Source organism: Coccinella septempunctata, chromosome 3, assembly GCF_907165205.1.
Source record: "Coccinella septempunctata chromosome 3, icCocSept1.1, whole genome shotgun sequence".
In the NCBI taxonomy this organism is placed as follows: Eukaryota; Metazoa; Arthropoda; class Insecta; order Coleoptera; family Coccinellidae; genus Coccinella; species Coccinella septempunctata.
This window is the reverse complement of record NC_058191.1, coordinates 26,859,612-26,879,939: the sequence shown is the minus strand read 5'-3', so window position 1 is coordinate 26,879,939 and position 20,328 is coordinate 26,859,612. Positions and strand designations below refer to the sequence as shown.

At 36.5% G+C, this 20,328-nt stretch overlaps 1 protein-coding gene across 1 annotated transcript in view; it reads left to right on the top strand.

The window, feature by feature from the left end:
- Positions 1-20,328, top strand: part of LOC123309786 (ATP-binding cassette sub-family G member 1-like) — a 59,869-nt gene that overhangs the window by 24,186 nt on the left and 15,355 nt on the right. The window contains exon 2 of the mRNA XM_044893054.1: positions 13,484-13,601. Within this exon, the coding sequence (XP_044748989.1) occupies positions 13,484-13,601 (118 nt within the window). The remainder of the gene's footprint in view (positions 1-13,483; positions 13,602-20,328) is intronic.

Here is a 20,328-nt window from a genome sequence, read left to right as displayed (position 1 = left end):
TTGTATCTACATAATAATAATACACGAAAAACTCGGAAAATAATTATTACAAAAACTACGGCGGAAAACTATAGGGATTCTGATTCAACCTTGAAAACAAATCTATACTATTTAAATCTGTGAACCTGGCGGGCCATAGATGGCTGAGGCCCATCGCCTCCGATCCATCTATTTGGAGAGAAGGATCACAATGATGCAAATAGCCCAATAAATCCTACAATTTTTTTCCTCAATGTTAAAAAACAATTTTTTATATGGAACAGATTTCAGCAAGATGTCCTTTATTGCAATCCCATCCATAATTTTCACCAGAGAGCCTCTGCAGACATAGCATTTGTTCTAGAATATTTATAATTTTCGCAGACTGATTTTTCCAACAAACTTGGATATAGCATAAACAGTTTTTGATCAAATATTCTGTATGGTAATTCCATCATATTCTGACTCGGAAGTCATGGAAAATATCTTTTCCAGAATTTTCGCGTATTTCTTCTTCCTTTAATTTCGATTATTAGATACATACACAGTCCTTAATTTGAAAAATCAATATTATGGAAAACGAAGTTTTCGCTCAGTTTTTGGTAGGATAGTGTTGAGAACAAAATAGTTATTTGTGCAACCAGTTGGGAAAAGCATTATTTTTCGTAATGAGCATATTTCTGCGCAACGAGCCGAGCGAAATACGCGAAATACGAGAAATAGTGTTTGCCAACCTGTTTCACACAATATTTTTTCTAATTTTGAATTGGATGTTGTTGTGAATTCAAATGAAAGAACCAACAACGTCTTTAAAAGCTTCTCACGGAGATTCCTTTAAAATCGTCTAGTGACGGAAATTATTCAATTTTTCACTCCGTTACTATGAAAGCAAGTATCGTATCATCATCAGTTGGGAAATATTTTACTTTGCGTTACTGGTTGCGAAAAGTAGAACGTTTCAAAACATCAATGAGTTTTAAAAAGTGTCTATATGTCAAAATTCGAAAAATGAAATTTCCTTCAATAACTTGAAAATCATTAATGAAAACAAACATGCTATTCATATTCTTTGTCTATTTGAATTTTCCGAAAATGTTATCCACATGCTTCTTTCAAAATTAAATTATTTCAAACTTATAAAGTGTAATTTTTTTCATTATTTGTCAGAATGTCATTCTATTCGACAACAGCATTTCTGACGGTTCTTTTTCTGATCGATGTAATAGATATTGCCCAACCTTTCAAGTGTTTTGTTGTGTTCATAACCTCGAAGAAATGACCACTGCGTTGAAATCGAATGTTATAGGTTATAATCCCGACTTACCTATATCTCGAACTCGGGATCTCAAGATCCTGACTCATAAGTCTGAATTGAGAATAAAATAATTCCTTGGCCCTTCTACGCCTTCGTAAATACTCAAATGGACTTAATCATGAAAACAAGTAAAAAGACTCGCAATCAGTATTTTTTCCCGTTGTTTGCGAATTACAAGTCAACAGGAATGACCATACCTATCAACATTCTGAAGTCTTCTGTAAACATGATAATCATGATTATCCATTATCTAAATGAAGGGTTCACTTCATTTCTTTGCCTCTCATTCATACTTATTTTATGTTCACTCAACTATAAAAACAAACAAATGAAAATGTGAAAACACATTGCATAATCAACAATTTACTCTTACTCATGAAATTTTTCCACATTTAAGCGGTCATTTCACGAAGAGCTGATGATCAATACCGGTAAAGCAACTGGTCATAATATGTTTTTCTACTCAATCGTTTTGATATGCTAAGTTGTGAATACACACAATTAAACATTTCCAACACTAGAAAACAGTATAGACACTGCGGTGTCGCATACGAATTCGAATGTTGGAAACTGAGCAGTATTTCATGTGCTCTAAAATTGAGCCTCGAACTTGGAATAATATTTGTAAACACTTCAAGCAAAGCGTATCAACGTACTCTTTGCTTTAACTCTTTATTAAGCTGCTTCCTACTTCTGTAGTTTACACAGTCGCCGAGAGTTGTTGCGATGGGTCAGTACACTCCTCTACGCAAAGTATAGTGCGACGTTACACGCGTTTGGCGTTGAAGTATACGGAATAAAGGTAAGCGCACATACATCGGCATCGGACGGACGGCATGGAAGGAACGGCACGGCAGCGGCGGAATTTTTATGAAGGTATCGCACATATAACATCGGAATCGCCGGAGGAATAGATTAGTTGCGAATATGTCTTCAAGCGGTGAGGAACTAGCGTTTGTTCTGGAGGAAGAAGAGTTTCAAAAGCGAAGGAATCGTAGACGTGTGGATACATGACATATGTAAAAAAGGAAGGATTTTGGAGAATATGTTCATTTATTTCCGGACTTGATGAAGAACGAAAAAAAAATGGTTGCTGTAATTTCTGTCACTTAAATTGTACAATTCATTATAATTTTGTACGCGCAGTATTAAGTTCTCCTGAAAACTCATGCTTTTGCCGTGAATTCGTATTTCGTATGACTACCCGTACAAGCCGCTGCATGTAGAGACTTGTAAAATGACGCAGATGCCGCGGCAATCTCCGATTGGTATCGCACATATGTCGGGATCGGCCGGCACAGCTCGCATCGGTCGGAATTTAATTCTCGTTCCTCAATTCCGTCGGATGCGATGCGATGCCTGCCGTCCGCACATATGTGCGTTGCTCCATTCAGTTCCATTGAAAGTAATTTATCCGATCCGTACCGTCCGTCCGATGCCGTTGTATGTGCGCTTACCTTTAGAGTGAACTGATGCAGTGCAAGCTGTAAGAAAGGTTCAAGCCTTCAAACGCTGGAAAAAACCTAGGGGAACTCTTCAAAATAGAATATTTGTGAGGCATGAGGTACGTGTAGGTCACCCCACCAACCTCAACCAACCGTATAAGGCTCTAATATCGGAGATCATCAACCAAGTAGCAACTCAAGGTTTTCTCGTTACTGTTAGTGACACCAGAGATATTTTACAAAACTATGAAAACAAGGCAGGAACATTCCAAATGCTCAACATATTCTTAAGACTGAATGTTGTAACTGAAGAATATTAAGGCACATATAAAATATGTATTTTAATGAATAGGTAATATTGAGTGTTTTATCTGAAAAAAAAAAAGTTAAATGGTGCCAAAGTAACCCCGCGATGAGTCTGCATTTTTTGATCACTATTCTGTTGAGTACCAATGTATTCCCTGTACCTTGGCTACTTTGGCATACAATTTGTAATTTTTTTTCGAAAACCCTTCGGTCAATGGATTGTTTGTGCATTTGTAATCATGATTTAGGTGTTGAATCAATTTTTTTGGGCGCTTGTTCTATATCATTACTTAGGAAATGAAGTACTCGAAACAAGTTTTGCATCTCAGATTGCGTTATTTCAAAGCCAAATACTGCCCTCAATTCGACGGGATCTGTGTTTGGGAATTTAAAAGGGGCAAAACAGCCAGTAGTTGGGCTACAGACGGGAAAAAAACTGCCCAAGAGCCACCTGGTGGTTTTCGTGATTTATGACTAATTTTGAGAATAATAGAGCCTCTGAAAGGAGAAGGAGGCAGCTGCCTGTTATGTTCATCTGTATATGTAGATATATGTTCTATATTTCAAATTTCAAATTTTCATACAGAGAAAATACAGAATGAAATAGTGTCAATTAAATTGTTTTACAATTACATAAAATAATCTCCTCAACTATAGGGTTCCATATCAATCAAAAATTTTTTTGTTTTCGCTTTGAATATCGCATAGTTTGGTATCGTTTTCATATTATGGGGTAATTTGTTGAAGATTCTTATGCACAGATATGATGGATTCTTTTCAGTTAGAGATAGCCTATGTTGTGGATAAGTAATATTAGCAGTTCTTGTGTTATATGTGAAATTCTTCTTCTTCTTCTTCTACGTGCGGTGCCCCACCGGGCTGAACTGAGGCCTCGTGACCCATTGTTCGTCCGCTTGTAGTTGGAGAGACTTAAACTCTGTGACATGCTGACAAAAATGCCACAAATCGACAGAGAGGTGTCCCTCTCACCATAGGAGTTGTGAGTGTTCTGTTTCCCAGATGTGTCATCCTTAAGTCCTCAAGGTTGATACAGAAGAACAGAATGTGTTCAACCGTTTCCTCCATGCTCCTGCACCAGCGGCACAGGGAACAGTTAGTCAGTCCCATTCTATTTAAGTGTTTGTTAAACAAATGGCCAGTCATTGCTCCAGTCACTAGACTCAGTTGTTTCCTCTCAAGAGCTAAGAGTTTTTTGACCTCAGGCACAGAGGATGGTCTCTCTGTCTGAGACCACCTCTCATGCTCCATCCAGAGGAAAATTTCCTGTCCAGCCAACTATTAAAGAAGTTCTTGACAGATGTACGACAGATAGGCAGCGCCGGTCCCGGACCTACAAAAGCGGGCTACCTGCTTTGCAAGTTTGTCTGCCTTCTCGTTCCCCGGAAGTCCTGCGTGAGCCGGGCACCAGATAACTTTCACAATGTTTTCAGAGCCTAGCTCTCGCAGAGCCTCTCTGCATTCCCTTATACTAGGTGTGAGTTAACCCTTTCCTCAGAAAGGGATTTCAGGGTTCCCTGACTGTCACAACAAATATAGATGTGTTTTCCGGAGTACCCTCTGCGGATATTCTCCAGTGTGCAGGCTAGAACAGCATACAGTTCCGCTTGCACTATGGAACAGTCCTTCCCTAGGGGGATGGATAGATTGAAACGAGGTCCCATAATTCCCACTCCAGTCCCTGTGGGCATCACAGAGCCATCGGTGAACCAAGTGGGACCTTCGGGCTCAAGAAGCCTGTTTGATGTAGACCATAGGTCTCTGTCAGGGACAATTACCCTGTAGGGTTCGGCAAAGTAGAAGCTGGTGCCCGCGCGGCCCCCTCTATGGAGAAGGGATGCGTTGGCATCCCTCACCATCTTGAGAGCCCTCGCATGCCCCCTGAATAGTCCTCTATCGCGCCATTGTCCCTGTTCCCAAACTCTAAGAGCTGTCTTCATGTGTAACTGCAAGGCAGTGGCGTAGCTTGCCTTAGAGGGGCCCTGTATCAAAATGTGTTGAGGGGCCCTAAGGAAGGGTGAAGTAAAAATAAAAGTAGCAAAAAATTTTCGATTAGTATCGAAATGATTATATGTACTTATAATTGAAAGTTCTTACTCATACTTGGTGCTGGGAGCGAAATAATACACAAACAAATAACATACAAACAATATAAAATAATATACACACAACATAAAATGATAAACAAACAAATAATAAACAAAAGATACCAAAAATTAAAGATATTGACAATAACGACATATCTGACAGCCGTTCCTGTCCCATAGAAGTCCTCAGATAATTTTTTATGAGTTTTAATTCTGAAAAACTCCTTTCAGCGATTGCAGTTGTAACCGGAAGGGCCTAAAATAAAAGGCATGCAGTAATATCGTCCGGAAAACTGGATGCAAGGCTATTGAATTTTATCAGGACTAATTCTAAAAGTTTTTTGTTGGCACGAATTTTCTGAATTTCAGATTTTAAGTATTCGTATCTATCTGAATGATCGATTCGGTGTAATGAACGGGATTTTGAAATGAATGGTTGTTTTAGCAGTTATTCTCAAAAATGCTATTGTAAAACCTGTACGAGGTTTTGGATAACATTTTTAGGAATTTTTTGCTTACAGACATTCGGGGGCCCCTAAAGCCTGGGGGCCCCGTATCACTGATACCGCTGATACCGCGGTAGCTACGCCCCTGCTGCAAGGTCCAATGGTGGTAGGCCCAGCAGACACTCCATAGCTGCCGTAGGGGTGGATCTCAGAGCGCCTGTGATGGTTAGACATGCGTTCCTCTGACATCTAGTCATAATGGTGCGGCTGGAATTCTTCCCCATGGAAGTCCACCACACCAGTGATGCGTAGGTAAGGATAGGCCTCACCACTACAGTATACAACCAGTGCATAATGTGTGGTTGAAGCCCCATCCTTTACCAAGCACTCTCCGAGTAGACGAAAAAATTACATTAGCCTTGCTCGATTGAGTCTCAATGTGTTTGTTCCACAATAACTTGTGGTCCAGTGTCACACCGAGATATCGAACTTGCTCGGATAGGGTGAGCCCAATCCCAAACAAGCTAGGAAGCTTGATGTTGTGGGGCACCCTCCTCCTAGTAAAAAAAACCATCTCTGTTTTACCAGGGTTGACCGAGATTTCGTTCTCTGTGAAATTAGTATTATTTATAAGAAATTCAGTTTTATTTCTATGAAGATATAGAAGGCAGGTACAGACCGTAAACTGTAAGTACACCCAATGCTCTGAATCTACCCCTACAGGAATCCCTAAACCTAAACCCTATATTCAAAAATACTCTTAGTATTTTTAGCTGACAAAAATGGACTGAACAGTTGAACTTATTCCCCAGAATATTATTCCATGCCTGAGTAGCGACTCAAAGTTAGCATAATAGAGTACTTTTATACTTTTTCATTTACGTTCTTATTCATAATTCTGAAGGAATAGATGAATTTGTTGAGCTTTTTTGAAAGATAATCATTATGTGTGTTCCACTTCAAGAATTCATCTATTATGATTCCCAAAAACTTGGTACTCTCAACAGTTTTACAATGCTGGTTGCCAAGACAAACCTCTGAAGTTGTTTCTTTCCAATGACTAGCTCTAAAAATAAAAACATTTGTTTTGGTAGTGTTGATAGTAAAATTATTTTTCTTAAGCCAGTCTTCTTCGCAGTTATACAGCGTGTTACATCGTTCAAGCAAATCACCATTTTTCCCAGCTATCAAGAGATTAGTATTATCTACAAAGTTTATGAGTTCTGAGTACTATATTTGCTACATCATTTAGATCGTTTATCATCATCAGAAAGAGTAGAACCCCCAAAATACTTCCTTGAGGGACACCAAATTCATTTAGTAGCCATGTAGAAAAGTGGCAACATATAATATACATGCTCGAAGAACTGCAGGATAGTTTCTGAAACGGGTACTACAAATGTAAAAAAACGATCAAAGTACCTATATATCATTCATTTTCCGGAAAATGTTACCACAACCTCACAATCTAGATTATTCACATTTACTAATTTTACTATGATGAACCTATAGATACATTTGGCTCTTTCTATTGTTACATAGCGCTGAGTGAATTCTGTACCGACTATCAGTTTTGGCAGTTTACTTACTCGATTCAACTTTTTAATTAATAATAATTATTAATCATGTGAACATAAAATCACGAATATTTTCAAAATATATAGAGTAAGCAATAGATTTGGAAAATAGCGATGTTCTCCTCAAAGTAATTTCATGACACTTTAACACTATATCATATCATCTCTTCAATGAGGTTAACACGATTATATAACCAATTTTTTATATCCACCTCGAGATAAACGAAGTTTGTGATTTCGCCAATAATAACACGGTATATTATTTAAAGTAATATAATACTTTACCAAAGTACCAAAAACTTATCGAAGATATCTCCTATCAAGCGGATCAACAAAACTGTCAAATCTATCAAGTGTTTCAATAACAAATAAATAAGAGAAATATTATTACAAAAAAAATAGTTGCCACTAAACATATGTTCGTTTGCAAGTATATTTTCATTATTCAGATAATATGAAGACATTATTCCCTTCTTCATAACAATGACGTAAATTTGCTGAACTGTAAAACATTTTATAACATGATAACTTAAAGGTTTATTGCAATTCGGTAATTTTTTTATACCACATAGTCCGCATTGATAATCTCCAGTGAATGAATCGGAATTTTTTCGAAAAAACTTGTGATTATACCGATGTGGAATAATGCTCTATTCGATTATTCATATACTACCCTTTAAATGTCATTCATGTTACATTCAACAAGTTTGAAGAGTTTCCTGTCTCTTAATATGTAAGATGATAGACGGTGAAATAACACAAGTAGGTATAATAGGTGTGGAGTGCAATTATTCCAGTTCGAATGAAATGCCACAACCGGTTTTTTCCTATATCAGTCTTTTCTGAAAGAACTGAAATTTGAATCTCGCAAAAAAATCCAATAACCTTTCCGGGTTTTCACCTGGTTACACGCCGAATGAAACTGATTGATGGTGGTATATTCAATCCTGAAGAAGTGTCCAGTGATTAAATTCACTAATTCAAGAAAAAAATCAGCTTGAACTGTCTGGGCCTCAGTCTAAAATAGGTCACTATTGCTAATTTGATAAGATCAGCTTTTATCGTCTTCTCGAAAACTGGTCCCAAAACTCTGCGAGTGACGATTGTTGGAAAGTTAATTATGAAAACAAATCATTATAACGGGTGATTTTCAGTCCAACCATTTAAGACGGTAGTTGGCTAACATTTCCGGGTGTCCTATTAACTAATTTCTGACAATGATGCCAGCACTTTATTATTGGAAAAGATTAAATGAATGACACGAATTTATCATCAATCAAATTATTCGTTTTATCTAGAAATTTTCAATTGTTTATATCCGCACGATATGCGGAAAAGTAATGTTACTCACAAATCTATTTCTTAAGCCCGTTTGCAACAGCCGAGAATTCTCTGGAGAATTCTCTACAAAATTCTCGCAAGAAAAGGGCGGAGACTATTTAGTACGCAACTGAACAGAGAATTCTACCGAAAGTGCGTATGTAACGGTACATAATTCACGGCGCATGAAATCTCGAGTAAATTTTCTAGAGAATTCTCGGCTGTTACAAGCGGGCTTTAGAGACAATTGATAATATTGATATTTATTTTAGTAGCTGTGGACAACTATATGCAATGTGAAAAAAGAAAACGTTCCACATTTCAATAATTATTTCGATATTTATATTTCAGCTTGAAACAAAAAAAAACTTTGATTGTAATGGTAAATAATCATAAAAGTGTGTGCATCAAACCTTGACACATGAATACATGATTTCATGTCCCTCCATTTCTATCATCAAGAATATGCAAACACAGACACTTTTCCTCCCATCAATAATGAAAAGGTTCAAATGCTGGTAGGAAAAATTTCTCCAGAATGGCACCCTATACAGGGTGATTCATAACTATTGGGACATAGGCTAAGGGCAGATTGTTTGGACCAAAATATGGCGATAGGACCAAATATACCTCAATAAAATATTGCTGTGGATAGAGGGCGTTAAAGTTGATTTTTTTTTCGTTTTTTGCTAATAATTTTACTGTATATTTCTTCATCCGTTTTTAAGAAAAACACAATTGAACAGTTCAGAGCATCGGAAGGGGATTTGAAGTAACGATATATTTATTTTATTTATTTATTTCGACGATAAAGCATAATTAAAAACAATGTAACATAAAAAGAATAAACTTAAATTAAATGTTCATCGTGGCCTCCTCCGACTTCTATGCTTTTTCTAATTCTTTTAATAAAGGACTTTCGAACTTCGAAGAAAATATTATTCTGTCCCCTTATAAATAACTAGCTTCCTATGTTACGAAAATTATGAAACTGGCAGACCATTTCATTGAAAAAAGTTTTAAATAGATATGAACTCCTGAAAATTACAGAACTCCCATTCAAAGTCAACCTAAAAATTATAATAGAAATGACCATTCGTGTTAAGTTAAATTTGCAATAAAGTTTAGAGGAGCATTGAACCCATCATTTGTACACCTTAATTACAACAATAATGATCAGATTTTGATGACTTTATGTTTAAAAATTCTACTTATACGGATACACATAAATAAACCTACCTAATTAATTCCAGTAATTACGCAGTCAAATCGATTTTTTTATACACACTTCAAATAGTTGATACAAGATTATTTTGGGAATTATATGCACATTTCTTTATTTTACGTTTTCTCTTTGAAGATTTATAACACAAGAAAGGAAATAATTATGATATAAAAATGTTTGTTTGAAAAATTGCTCCTTCGTTAGAGTCGTCATTTGTCAGAAGCAGCTATTCGAAACATTGTTTCCTAATAGGTAATAGCGACACAAAATGAATAAATATTTCAAGGTAATATTCAAAATGTGACTCCTACATGAAACAATAGGTTGAAAAAAACGTTTTAAATTCTGACATTTGGGTTTTCTTGATATTATTTTTTCGCAACATTAATTTAACAAATGCATAGTATAACTTCTAACATAGGAGAACAGTTGTTTTTTTATTTTTTTCCATGGGATCTCATCTGTATTGGGAGAGAAAACACATAAAAACTGCTCTTAATCAGCCCAAATATTAATGGTTTGATAGTACCGTGTTTTGAGAAATAATTTCAACATCGAAGTTGTCTTTGGATTACTCTTGACGGCTGTAGTGAAAAATAACTAAACTTCCTTGGCATCCTGCGTTGATTTTAAGAAATGAAATTGTGATCATTCGAGAACAGTACTCTTTAGTCTGTAAGGTTTGCTCGACTGATTTCAGAGCCGGCCTTCAAAAGTAAACAACAAAACAAACATATCTGATGGGTTCATTGAACACAGGGCGTGTTTCGGACCAACATTTCTAGAATTCTTTGATACTTGTCGAGATTTAAATTATAATTGAATAATGAGAAGTTAAATACCTGAAGCAGACAATTATTTTTGTTCTAAAGTATTTCTTTGTTTTAAGCGCAGTTTGAAATCAATGTGGTTCCTTTTGCGATTTCATTTTACAGCAGATTTCTTAGATAATGGGTTGATAGAGATGAATTGAAAATATGAATTGACTACTTTATTTAGATATCTTTTTTGAAAGCCTATAAATATTTGAAAAAATCAGTTTTGAAGCAAATGGATGTGGTAACTCGTAACACTACGTACGGTATATCAATTTTTCTCCGTAATTTCTATAGGCATAAAATGTTAAATCAACTTGCTGAAACAGAACTTGGTTGGAAATGGGCAAAACCATAAATACTTATTCTTCCTTAATATAGACATTAGATATTTATATGAGGAAATGCATGTACATAAAAGATGAATAAATAATAATTTTCATATATCAGTTCCAGACGATTTCAAAAGTGAGAAAGCAAATCTAATGCATTCAACCCAATACGATATTCATAGGGTTCGGTTCATATTCACAAATTATGAATTTTTTTTTATATTACATTCCATGTCCTGTGATTTATGTTTACTTCATATCGTCGACTATTTGAATGAATGATAGACCTCATTATTTAGTTTTTTCTTGATTCGGATAGAAATTGATCAACAAATAAATCGGATCATATTTACACACGCATTTTTTTCTAATTTAGGATTGAATGGAGAATTATTGACTACTGATAGTCATCTTAATTTACGATTTTTTCCTGAATATGAGTGCTTCTGCTATCTAAAGATTGATATGACAGAAATATTGAAAAATATTGTTCTGTGTTTTTGAAAATAATTAAATTTTTTAGAAACCTCAAAAATGACTTTCATATCGAATAGGACTCTTGTCAAAATTCATTTTATTCGTTACTACGGAAAATTACCAGCATCAATCGAAATAATTTCATCCAAATTGCAGAATAACCTTCAAATCAACCAATAATGGACATAATTATGTCATGTACGTAGTCTACTTAGGAAATGATATTATTTAAATATAAATATATGCACAGGAAACGCACAGATGAAAACATGTTGTTCGAATCGTGGAACCTCCATTTCCCTATTGTATTATTTCGTTTGATTGAACGTCATTACACATTTTGATTCTCATTCTAATAATCCGGAAAAAATTACGCACTTTCTGATGATACAAATCAAAACCCTCGACTACAAATAGTACCTTCTCAGGGGCAGAAAGTAGGCTTCAAATAAGATCCCTTATTTTGGACCAGAGTCATCTATCGTATCAATTTAATGATAAAATGATATTGAAAAATAATGAAAATGATTACACAAACATAGACAATAGATTCACGAAACTGATTGATTTTTGTGAATCAGTTAGATTCAATGGACAATTCTATTTCGTAGATAAATTGTTGAATAGAAAGAGGACCAAAGTCCATTAATTTCCATATTTGCATATGCCTGATTTTCGAATGATGCTATGTGCACAATGAAATCCTAGGCGATTCCAATATGCAAAGTGTACGTGTGTGTAGGTAACTACAAAGTGAAATGAAGGCAGCATCAGGTTTTTTCTCATGAAGGTCTCCGTGACGGAAATTTTTATCAAATTCTCCTTGATTTCGTGTTACACTATGACCACATAGTGTTTTTCTTCCAGAGACTTCCGAATATAATACGAAATGAAATATAAGGGGTGATGCGCCTCGATAACCTATTAGATGATGATACAGAACTAATCATCATAATTTTGTGCTGAAAATATGCAGGCTGATGTATAAAATTATCGATAATGATCATTCCTCCCAGAAATATTTTCAGACCTCTGCTACTTCCGGTTTTAACGGAAACAGCCTACTAGTTTCTTATTCCAAAGGCACACACATTATATCTTTGCATCGTTAGATATAGCTGATTCTGTGACAATTGCATGCAATACCGGATACTAAAACCTTGAGTAAAAACTCAGCCTCAAAGATTATAGAGTTATACTATACTCTATAATCTTTGCTGAGCCTCTTATGAGTTATTGGGATTCTCATGAAAAAATGGTTAACATTAAAAAAAATATTCAAAAGGGTTACTGTTTGAATATTTCTTCTGAAGAAATTTTTTTCGAAAAAATACTCGTTATTTTCAATTTTCAATTAGGGAGAATATTTCATCATTGATTGCAGTGTTTATGATCATCAAGTTGGACAAATCGAGTTCATCAACGTTTTTTTTTTCGTCTAACGTTTGGCCCTAATATTCTGGGCTTTTTGCTTTTTCAAAGACAAACAATATACATATAGCTTAGAAAAGCATACATAATTATGAAAAAACTGGGAGAATATTAGGGTGAAACGTTAGACAGAATAAATTTGTAATCGAAGTCTGTTGTTTTTGGTCGAAATAGACTGATAAATTTTGTATGTACATAGTTTTTATTATTTAATGACCAATATAACCTATACTTGCACGGCTTTATGATTACGGCATTTTTCCTCAAACAAAAGCATAGAAGTTCCTTTTCTTATTTCATTCCATTTCTTGTATAAAAGCTTATGCGTTATGCATATTTATCTTATCTTATTTTGTTTTCATGTTGATGTTTAATCTTTTCCGCTACATAGCTATATGCAGGTATTCTTATAGTGTTTTCGGCATATTCCACAAAACTATATTGGAAAATAATATCTAAAGAAGAGTTCTGATCATCTTGAAAGATATGAAACCAGAATATATTAAGTATTAGGTTTCAAATGAGACTAAAGGATAACATTCCATAAAATGTCCATCTGGTCTTTCATTATTTCTCTGAAGTTTTACATTGTACCCTATGTCCAAGCAATATTTATTTTTTTGTAAGAAATCTTCTCTGGTGCCCACAAATTGGAATATTAACTGCTATGAATTGACCAATATTTCTTCAGATAATATATTTTTTTGCAGGATCGAGGAGTATTCTCAAAGGTGTTTCAGGATGTTTCAAGGCCGGAGAGATCACTGCCATTATGGGACCTAGTGGAGCAGGAAAATCATCTCTTCTCAACATTTTGACTGGCTTCAGGTGAGTCATGGATTTTCATTAAACTTATATATGTATTTGATTCTTAAAAGGGAAATTTAGGACTTATCATGGCAAATAAACGTTTAATGTAATGCAAAAATGGACTTATAATGACGAAAACAATATGCGAGATGGAATTCGGATTCGAGTTCAAAAGTTATTGCGTGGTTGTCGAAAATCATAACAAGGGCAGTCGTCCAGTTTAACTTAACCACAAGAAGAAGAAAAAATATTACTCTTCCGAAATGTAGGCACTTAGATTGAATTTCGAGTGCTAAATACCCATAGTCCAAATTCCTAATAAGTTGTATAATATATCATTTTCAGGGTGGTTTCGAAGACATTCATTCGGTGACCGATTCTTTTTTGAGATGGGTTACAAATTTCAAAAAAATGAGGTTCACGTCTTTCTCCCCGACGTCGTCTAACCCTTCTTGGGCCATCATGTGCACCCAAGGAGAATAGAGATTCATCAGAAAAGACGACCTGATGCCATTATACATTCCAATGTTGTTGTTCTCTGCACAACTGTAATCGTTGCCGGCGATGCTCAACCGTAAGAGTTAACACAAGATGGGGTCAATAATGCTGCAGTCCAAAAGAACTTATAAGGCGGTAAACCGTTCGGACAGTCACAGGATGGCCTTGTTCTCCTAACCACTCATCAGCCAAAGATCGAATTGTTGCAAATCGGTCTCTAATGGCCATAAGTCTTAGACGCCGATCTTGAACTTCATTTGTGCCCTTTCGACGTCCGGTGCCTACTCTTCGATTTTGGGTATTATCAAAAACCACGCTTGACAACATCTCATGTACACCATTCATCATAATTGAAATACGAAATTTAATAAATTTTGCAGGAACATACTGCATTTGTGTGTATCGTCATACTAAGCAATGACCTTCTAATTTGTTTTTTGCCGATTTATCACTTCTATTAACTGATCGGACGAAAAACTGTAAAAATCAATGATGTCATCCTTATGAAAAAATACATACGTCTATATTATCTGATGTAAAAACAACCACTTTTTGCCTTCCAACAGGAGTCATAAATTTGGGAGGCACTTATCCTTCGATAAGTCAGGTATTGATTCAATAGGTGTTTATGTACCTACCTACCCACGCGAAACGTTTTCCTATAATATTAAATCGACAAACATTGCATTTCGAAATTTTCTTCGGCGATGATGTTAACTCTGCCGCATTACATGCTAATTTGATATCAATTAATAAGTCTCGACATCGAAATAAATTGATTATGAAAGTGGACCTGTAAAGAATCAATCTCATTTTTAGCTCGATTCGTAGGAATATCGGAGCCTAAGTTTTGTCATCCATCTATTGAAGAAATATGAATTCCAGTGTAGGTATTTCCCAATTGTTTGCCAAGAAATTTCTTTTCTAATATTTACGTTTTTTGATTAACCTTTATAGTAGCTATCTCTTGATTTCTGTTAAATATTGATTGGTGTCTGTTTCTTCATCCTCTTCATCATTATTGTAAGAATTGCTCTGAGCTAAATATCACCTTGTTGTACTTACAAATAAGGTCGTTTTGAATTGAATTTAATTGAATTATAGGTATACTCCAGTTGTCTTGAAAAGAACGATCAAATCCTATAGATATTTTCCCTATCAGTTCAATCAGAACATTTGGTATTTCACCATGAAAACATTTACGTGAAAACGACAATGTTAAAAGTGGTCAGCATAGCACACTCAGTTGCGCATTAGAAGATTCAAGTTCTCATATGATCTACCTGTGATGAGCGACAAAAGGGAAGCATAGAAATCTGCGGTTGCATTTGTGTCGTCTGGTTGCAAAACCGGCCAACTCCTCAATTTTCGGAGAAAATTTCTGTTTATTTTACTAAGTCCTTTACTAACATTTCCACCCATTGGCAATGAGAAACCATAACAAAACCGGTCAAATCCGTGCGTTTTGGGGGTTAGAAAACTCCAATGTGCTGCAAAAGCGGCCACATCCACTCGTCAGTGTTTTTCAAAACCGGTCATCTCCAAATTCAACAGGTAGGCAGGTGGCGCTAGTGTTCCCACTTATCATACCACGTCTAAAGCCGGCCACAGACATCGGAATTTTTCATCGGTTCGTACTGCATCGGTTCGATCTGACGGTTCGAACCGCCGAACTGTTTTGCCCACACACTTCAGTAAATCCTATCAGTTATTTCTCGAATTTAAACGTCATGAAGAGGAAACATCTTTTAGCAGTGGCGGCCGCGGTTTATTTGCTCAATGCCGGCTATGCATAGGACTCGACTTGTACTACGCTAATGAAAGATAACCGTCGGTTCTAAACGAAATCCCCTCACACTGTCGGTTCGGACCGACAACCGATGGTCCGACGGAACAAAAATCAAGCGCCGACAGATTTTTGGACCGACGGATCGACCCGACGGTTTTTCCCCACACACATCGGATTTTCGTGGTTTTGGACCGACGGTTCGAACTGCGGCAGTACGAACCGATGAAAAATTCCGATGTCTGTGGCCGGCATTACGAATCCTTGGAGAATAATGACGTCATCATGTGCGAGCCTGAAGATGACGATTTAGCCCCTCGAGTGTAAAGTTTCGTTTCAACTATGTTATATACATAATTATATATTTTTTTATGTGTTTACTCAACCTAAAATAAAGTTCAGTTACACCGAAACATTGTGAATGATTTTTCTTGGCTAAAACCCCGCTATTTGATGTCAATTTTATAGATATTTTAAGCTTTAGTTTGTTTCAAAACCGGCCAACTCCAAAGTGGGTTGCAAAACCAGCCAAATCCTAACTATAATTTTGAATTTCCCCCTCCCAGCACCTTCCCCCAGGTTCTCTTATGGTGCTCTAAAACCTACTATCCTAGTGACACATTAATAACAAGAGATTTGGATTCTATCTCCAATTCCCTAGTTTTGACAAAAAATCGTCTCTCCTGAAAAATTTTCTGTTATGGAGATGACCGGTTTTGCAACCAGACGACACATTTGTTGCTCCTCGTCGAGAATGTTGAGATCAGCCAGATAACACTAGTCAAGGAGTACGAGTTACAAGCTCTCCAGCATCGGTAATATAAGTCTCTTAGTTTCTGACCCTCTAAGTGAAATGGGAACCCCGAAAATCAAAGAGTTTGATTTCAATCCCACTCTTATTAAGTCCTGTTTCAATGCCAATATAGATTTAGAGCCACTCTCATATAGGTTGATATTAGTTGATGCCAATGAAGGTCGATATTAAGATGGATCTCTAGATATACCTCTCGAACATAGAGAACTGTGGTTTCACTTTCCTGCAGACCTTAAAAACAGCTGGACTGCCAAACTCGAAGATATCTGTGTTTTAAGAATACTTACCTATGTATTACTCATCCCATTCTTTTTGAGAAAAATACATTCCCTACGCTTTTCCAATACCTATCGATCATCCTTGTCGATTTTTCAGGGAAATTCTTCGTCTCAGGACTCTCCACAGCTAAAATTGTTCAATCCCCATAATGTTGACCGCATACACTCTCCCTTCTGCGATTCTGTGGTAATAGGGAACATCTTATGTTCTCTTATATGATGCACTAAAAATTTTACTCATAGTACTTAGAACAATTCACTTCACATTCCTTTGATTTCCTCTCCGCTTCAACAATCATGCTTTTGCTAATAAACCAGAGACTTATGCTGAATCAACTCAGCAAATACGTAAATTTTTAAGTAACTTGATACCTTAGGGGTTAAACCCTACCACTTAGATTTGTTAAGCTACTGCCTTTGTTCTGCCTTGTTGATTGTTCTTTCATCTACACCCTTGTGATCTGCAGTGTTGCTAAGCAGAAGGTAAATACTGCTTCGTCCCCGGCAGAACCAGTTGAGACTCCTGTTGCCCCGAACCCGACTAAGTCATTATAATTCTCTGCGATTAAGATTTGGGTACATGGTCTGCAATCATAGACATACCTGTTCGGATAAGAAGAAAAAAAACCCTAATATTAAGGAGCAGAATTTGCGATAACGTCTTGGTAGAGAAGTTGTTTCAAGTGGCATCAACAACAGGTTTCACTCTGTCAATTGGCAAGGCAAGATCTGACCCATGGAATTTGAACATTGAAGTGGGAAAACGCTACGTTTCAGAAATATTGCGACCAGAATTCTCTACAGTTGAACGAGAAAACTGTGCGACTAATCATATTGAGAGTTTGCAAACAGAACTAAGAACTAACATCAGCTTTCGTTTTCGTCCCTATCCAGGAAACACTGAAGATTTTTTAAATGCAAAACGGCCAAAGCCAAAATGAAATCCTATTAAGTCATCTTGCTGATAACCTCTGGACGTTGGGACGCGACTAAAACAGCAGCGCGTGGTCGTCTATTGCTCATTAGGACGAATCATTCTACTGTGTAATCTATGCGACGAATGAACAAACAAAGCGAAGGAGTCGCAGCTTGGGACCTGTTCACACGCTCAAGCCATTTGCGCAAACTGGCAGCAACTCTATAATCTGTGACACACAAATATCTGTGACTGGCAGTGGCAGTTTGAACGTATGTACAAGTGAAATTTGCGCAAGTCGAATTAATCGTCGTGTGAAATCGGCTTGAGGTCGGTGCATTCGACTGAGTACAAGGGAGCGTGTGTAGCTACTTAAGAAAACTCTGCATTGAGTCGCCTCCTTCTACTCTGTAATCTGTGGTCGCCTCTAACTCTTTATAGAGAAGGAAAAACGCAGCGCTTTCGTTGCAGATGAAACGCTGATAACCGGAAAGACGTAATAAATTATTGGGAACTGCTGGCTTAGATATCCACTTGTATAATAGGGTTAGGGTTTCTATTTTGGCGTAGGATGAGTTCGTGCCATAGAGAAGAAGGTTAAGGATACATGTGTTTCATCCCAGAAGTGTCTGTAGAATTTGGTTTCACCATTGAGTACTAATACTCAAAGCCAAAGATTATAGATATATACTCTATAATCTTTGACTCAAAGCTATTACTATAATTATTGTTGAGAATAGGGGGAAAAGGAAACTACCGCCGAGTATTCGAGGTGGTAGGCATAGCGATGGTAGATGTAGATTCGCAACAAAAGCACTGTGCAGAAAATCATTGTTTGTTTGAACTGTTGCACAACACGACATTGGCAGTACTAGTTCAATTTTATCTCGATTTTTGGGTCAGTGTTATCTCCTACTATAGATATTTCAATAAATTAATTGTCTGACGTTTGTGATGAGAGAAAAAAATCGATGTATACATACGTCTGTTGCAATAAAATAAACATGACCACATCGAATAAGATAACACCATAGCCATGCACTCGAAACAAATACTTTTTTGGAAAGGATGTGCAGTTATCAGTAAAAATACATACGCGTCAATTAAGTTAACTATGAGGCCACTCAAGATCAAGGCTTTCAAACTAGACCCAAGGAAATTTTCACTCAGTTATTCGCATATTTTTGAATAACTTCCATATAAAACAGAACGTGGAATTTCAAATGTCAATAACTACATTTCACTTCAGTTGCTGCAGTTTTTGCGTAATACAATATTTTCTTTATTTTTATCTTGCGATACAAATCAATAATAAATCAGACGAACCTGATCACGGCATAGACCCTCTTGAGAATTCAGCCTTCAACATTCGTATAGTATAAATCACCACACTTTTCTTGCACAGGCAGTAGGTACATTACGAACATTGGAGTATTTAAAAGAGTGCTCCCTGGTCCATCATTTCTGATAATGCATTTGTCGTCCTATATCCAGGGACCAGAATTTGCTTCCGAAAAATATTAGATTATTAGAGAGATTCTGAAATCAAAATGAGGAGGTCCCTATTTTTGCAAGGTGGCCCCCTCTTTCGGAGGAATTTGGCTCCTAAATTGGGTTTTTCTTTTCATCTGAGAATCCGGTCATAAAAAAATCAATGAATATATTACACAGCAGTTCTATTACAGCGAATCTGCAAAGTCTCTAGACCTTTCAAAAAAATGTTTCTTCTTGCTCTGCAAACCAGACCTCCACAGCTTTTATTACCTCCTCGTTGGAAGAAAATTTACGACCTTTTGGACTTTTTTTCAGTTGAGGAAAGAGATGGAGATAAATCTGGTGCATAAGGGGGGTGTTCTAGTAATTCGAACCCTAAATCACGAATTTTTTGCACGCTTACATGAGATTTGTGTGCAGGGGCGTTGTCCTGCAAAAACAAAACACTTTTGGATAGCTTTCCGCATATTTTCCCTTCAATTTTTTCCCGTAAAGTGGTCAGTAAAGTCGAATAGTAATCTCCGGTTATTGTTCTACCCTCATCCAAAAATTCAATCATGATTACTCCATGGCAATCCCAGAAAACTGAAGCAAGAAGTTTTCCAGCAGATTTTTGGACACGAAACTTCTTAGGTCTTGGAGAACCAGAGTGTCGCCATTCCATCGATTGTTGCTTTGTTTCTGGATCGTAGAAATGTATCCATACTAACAATTCGGTTTAAGAAGTCTACATCTTGTACGTTTTTGGTCAACATTCAAACATTTGGGGATCCATTTTGCAGCAATTTTTCTCAATGCTCATGAACTTCATCGATATTTTCGGGGACTGACACAGAAACTGGCCTTCCCGATCGGTCATCATCTTCAATGGAAAATTTACCTCATTTGAAGCTTGCAGTCCAATTTTTCACGGTGGCATACGAAGGATGATCACCAATGGTACTAAGCAACTGAGCATA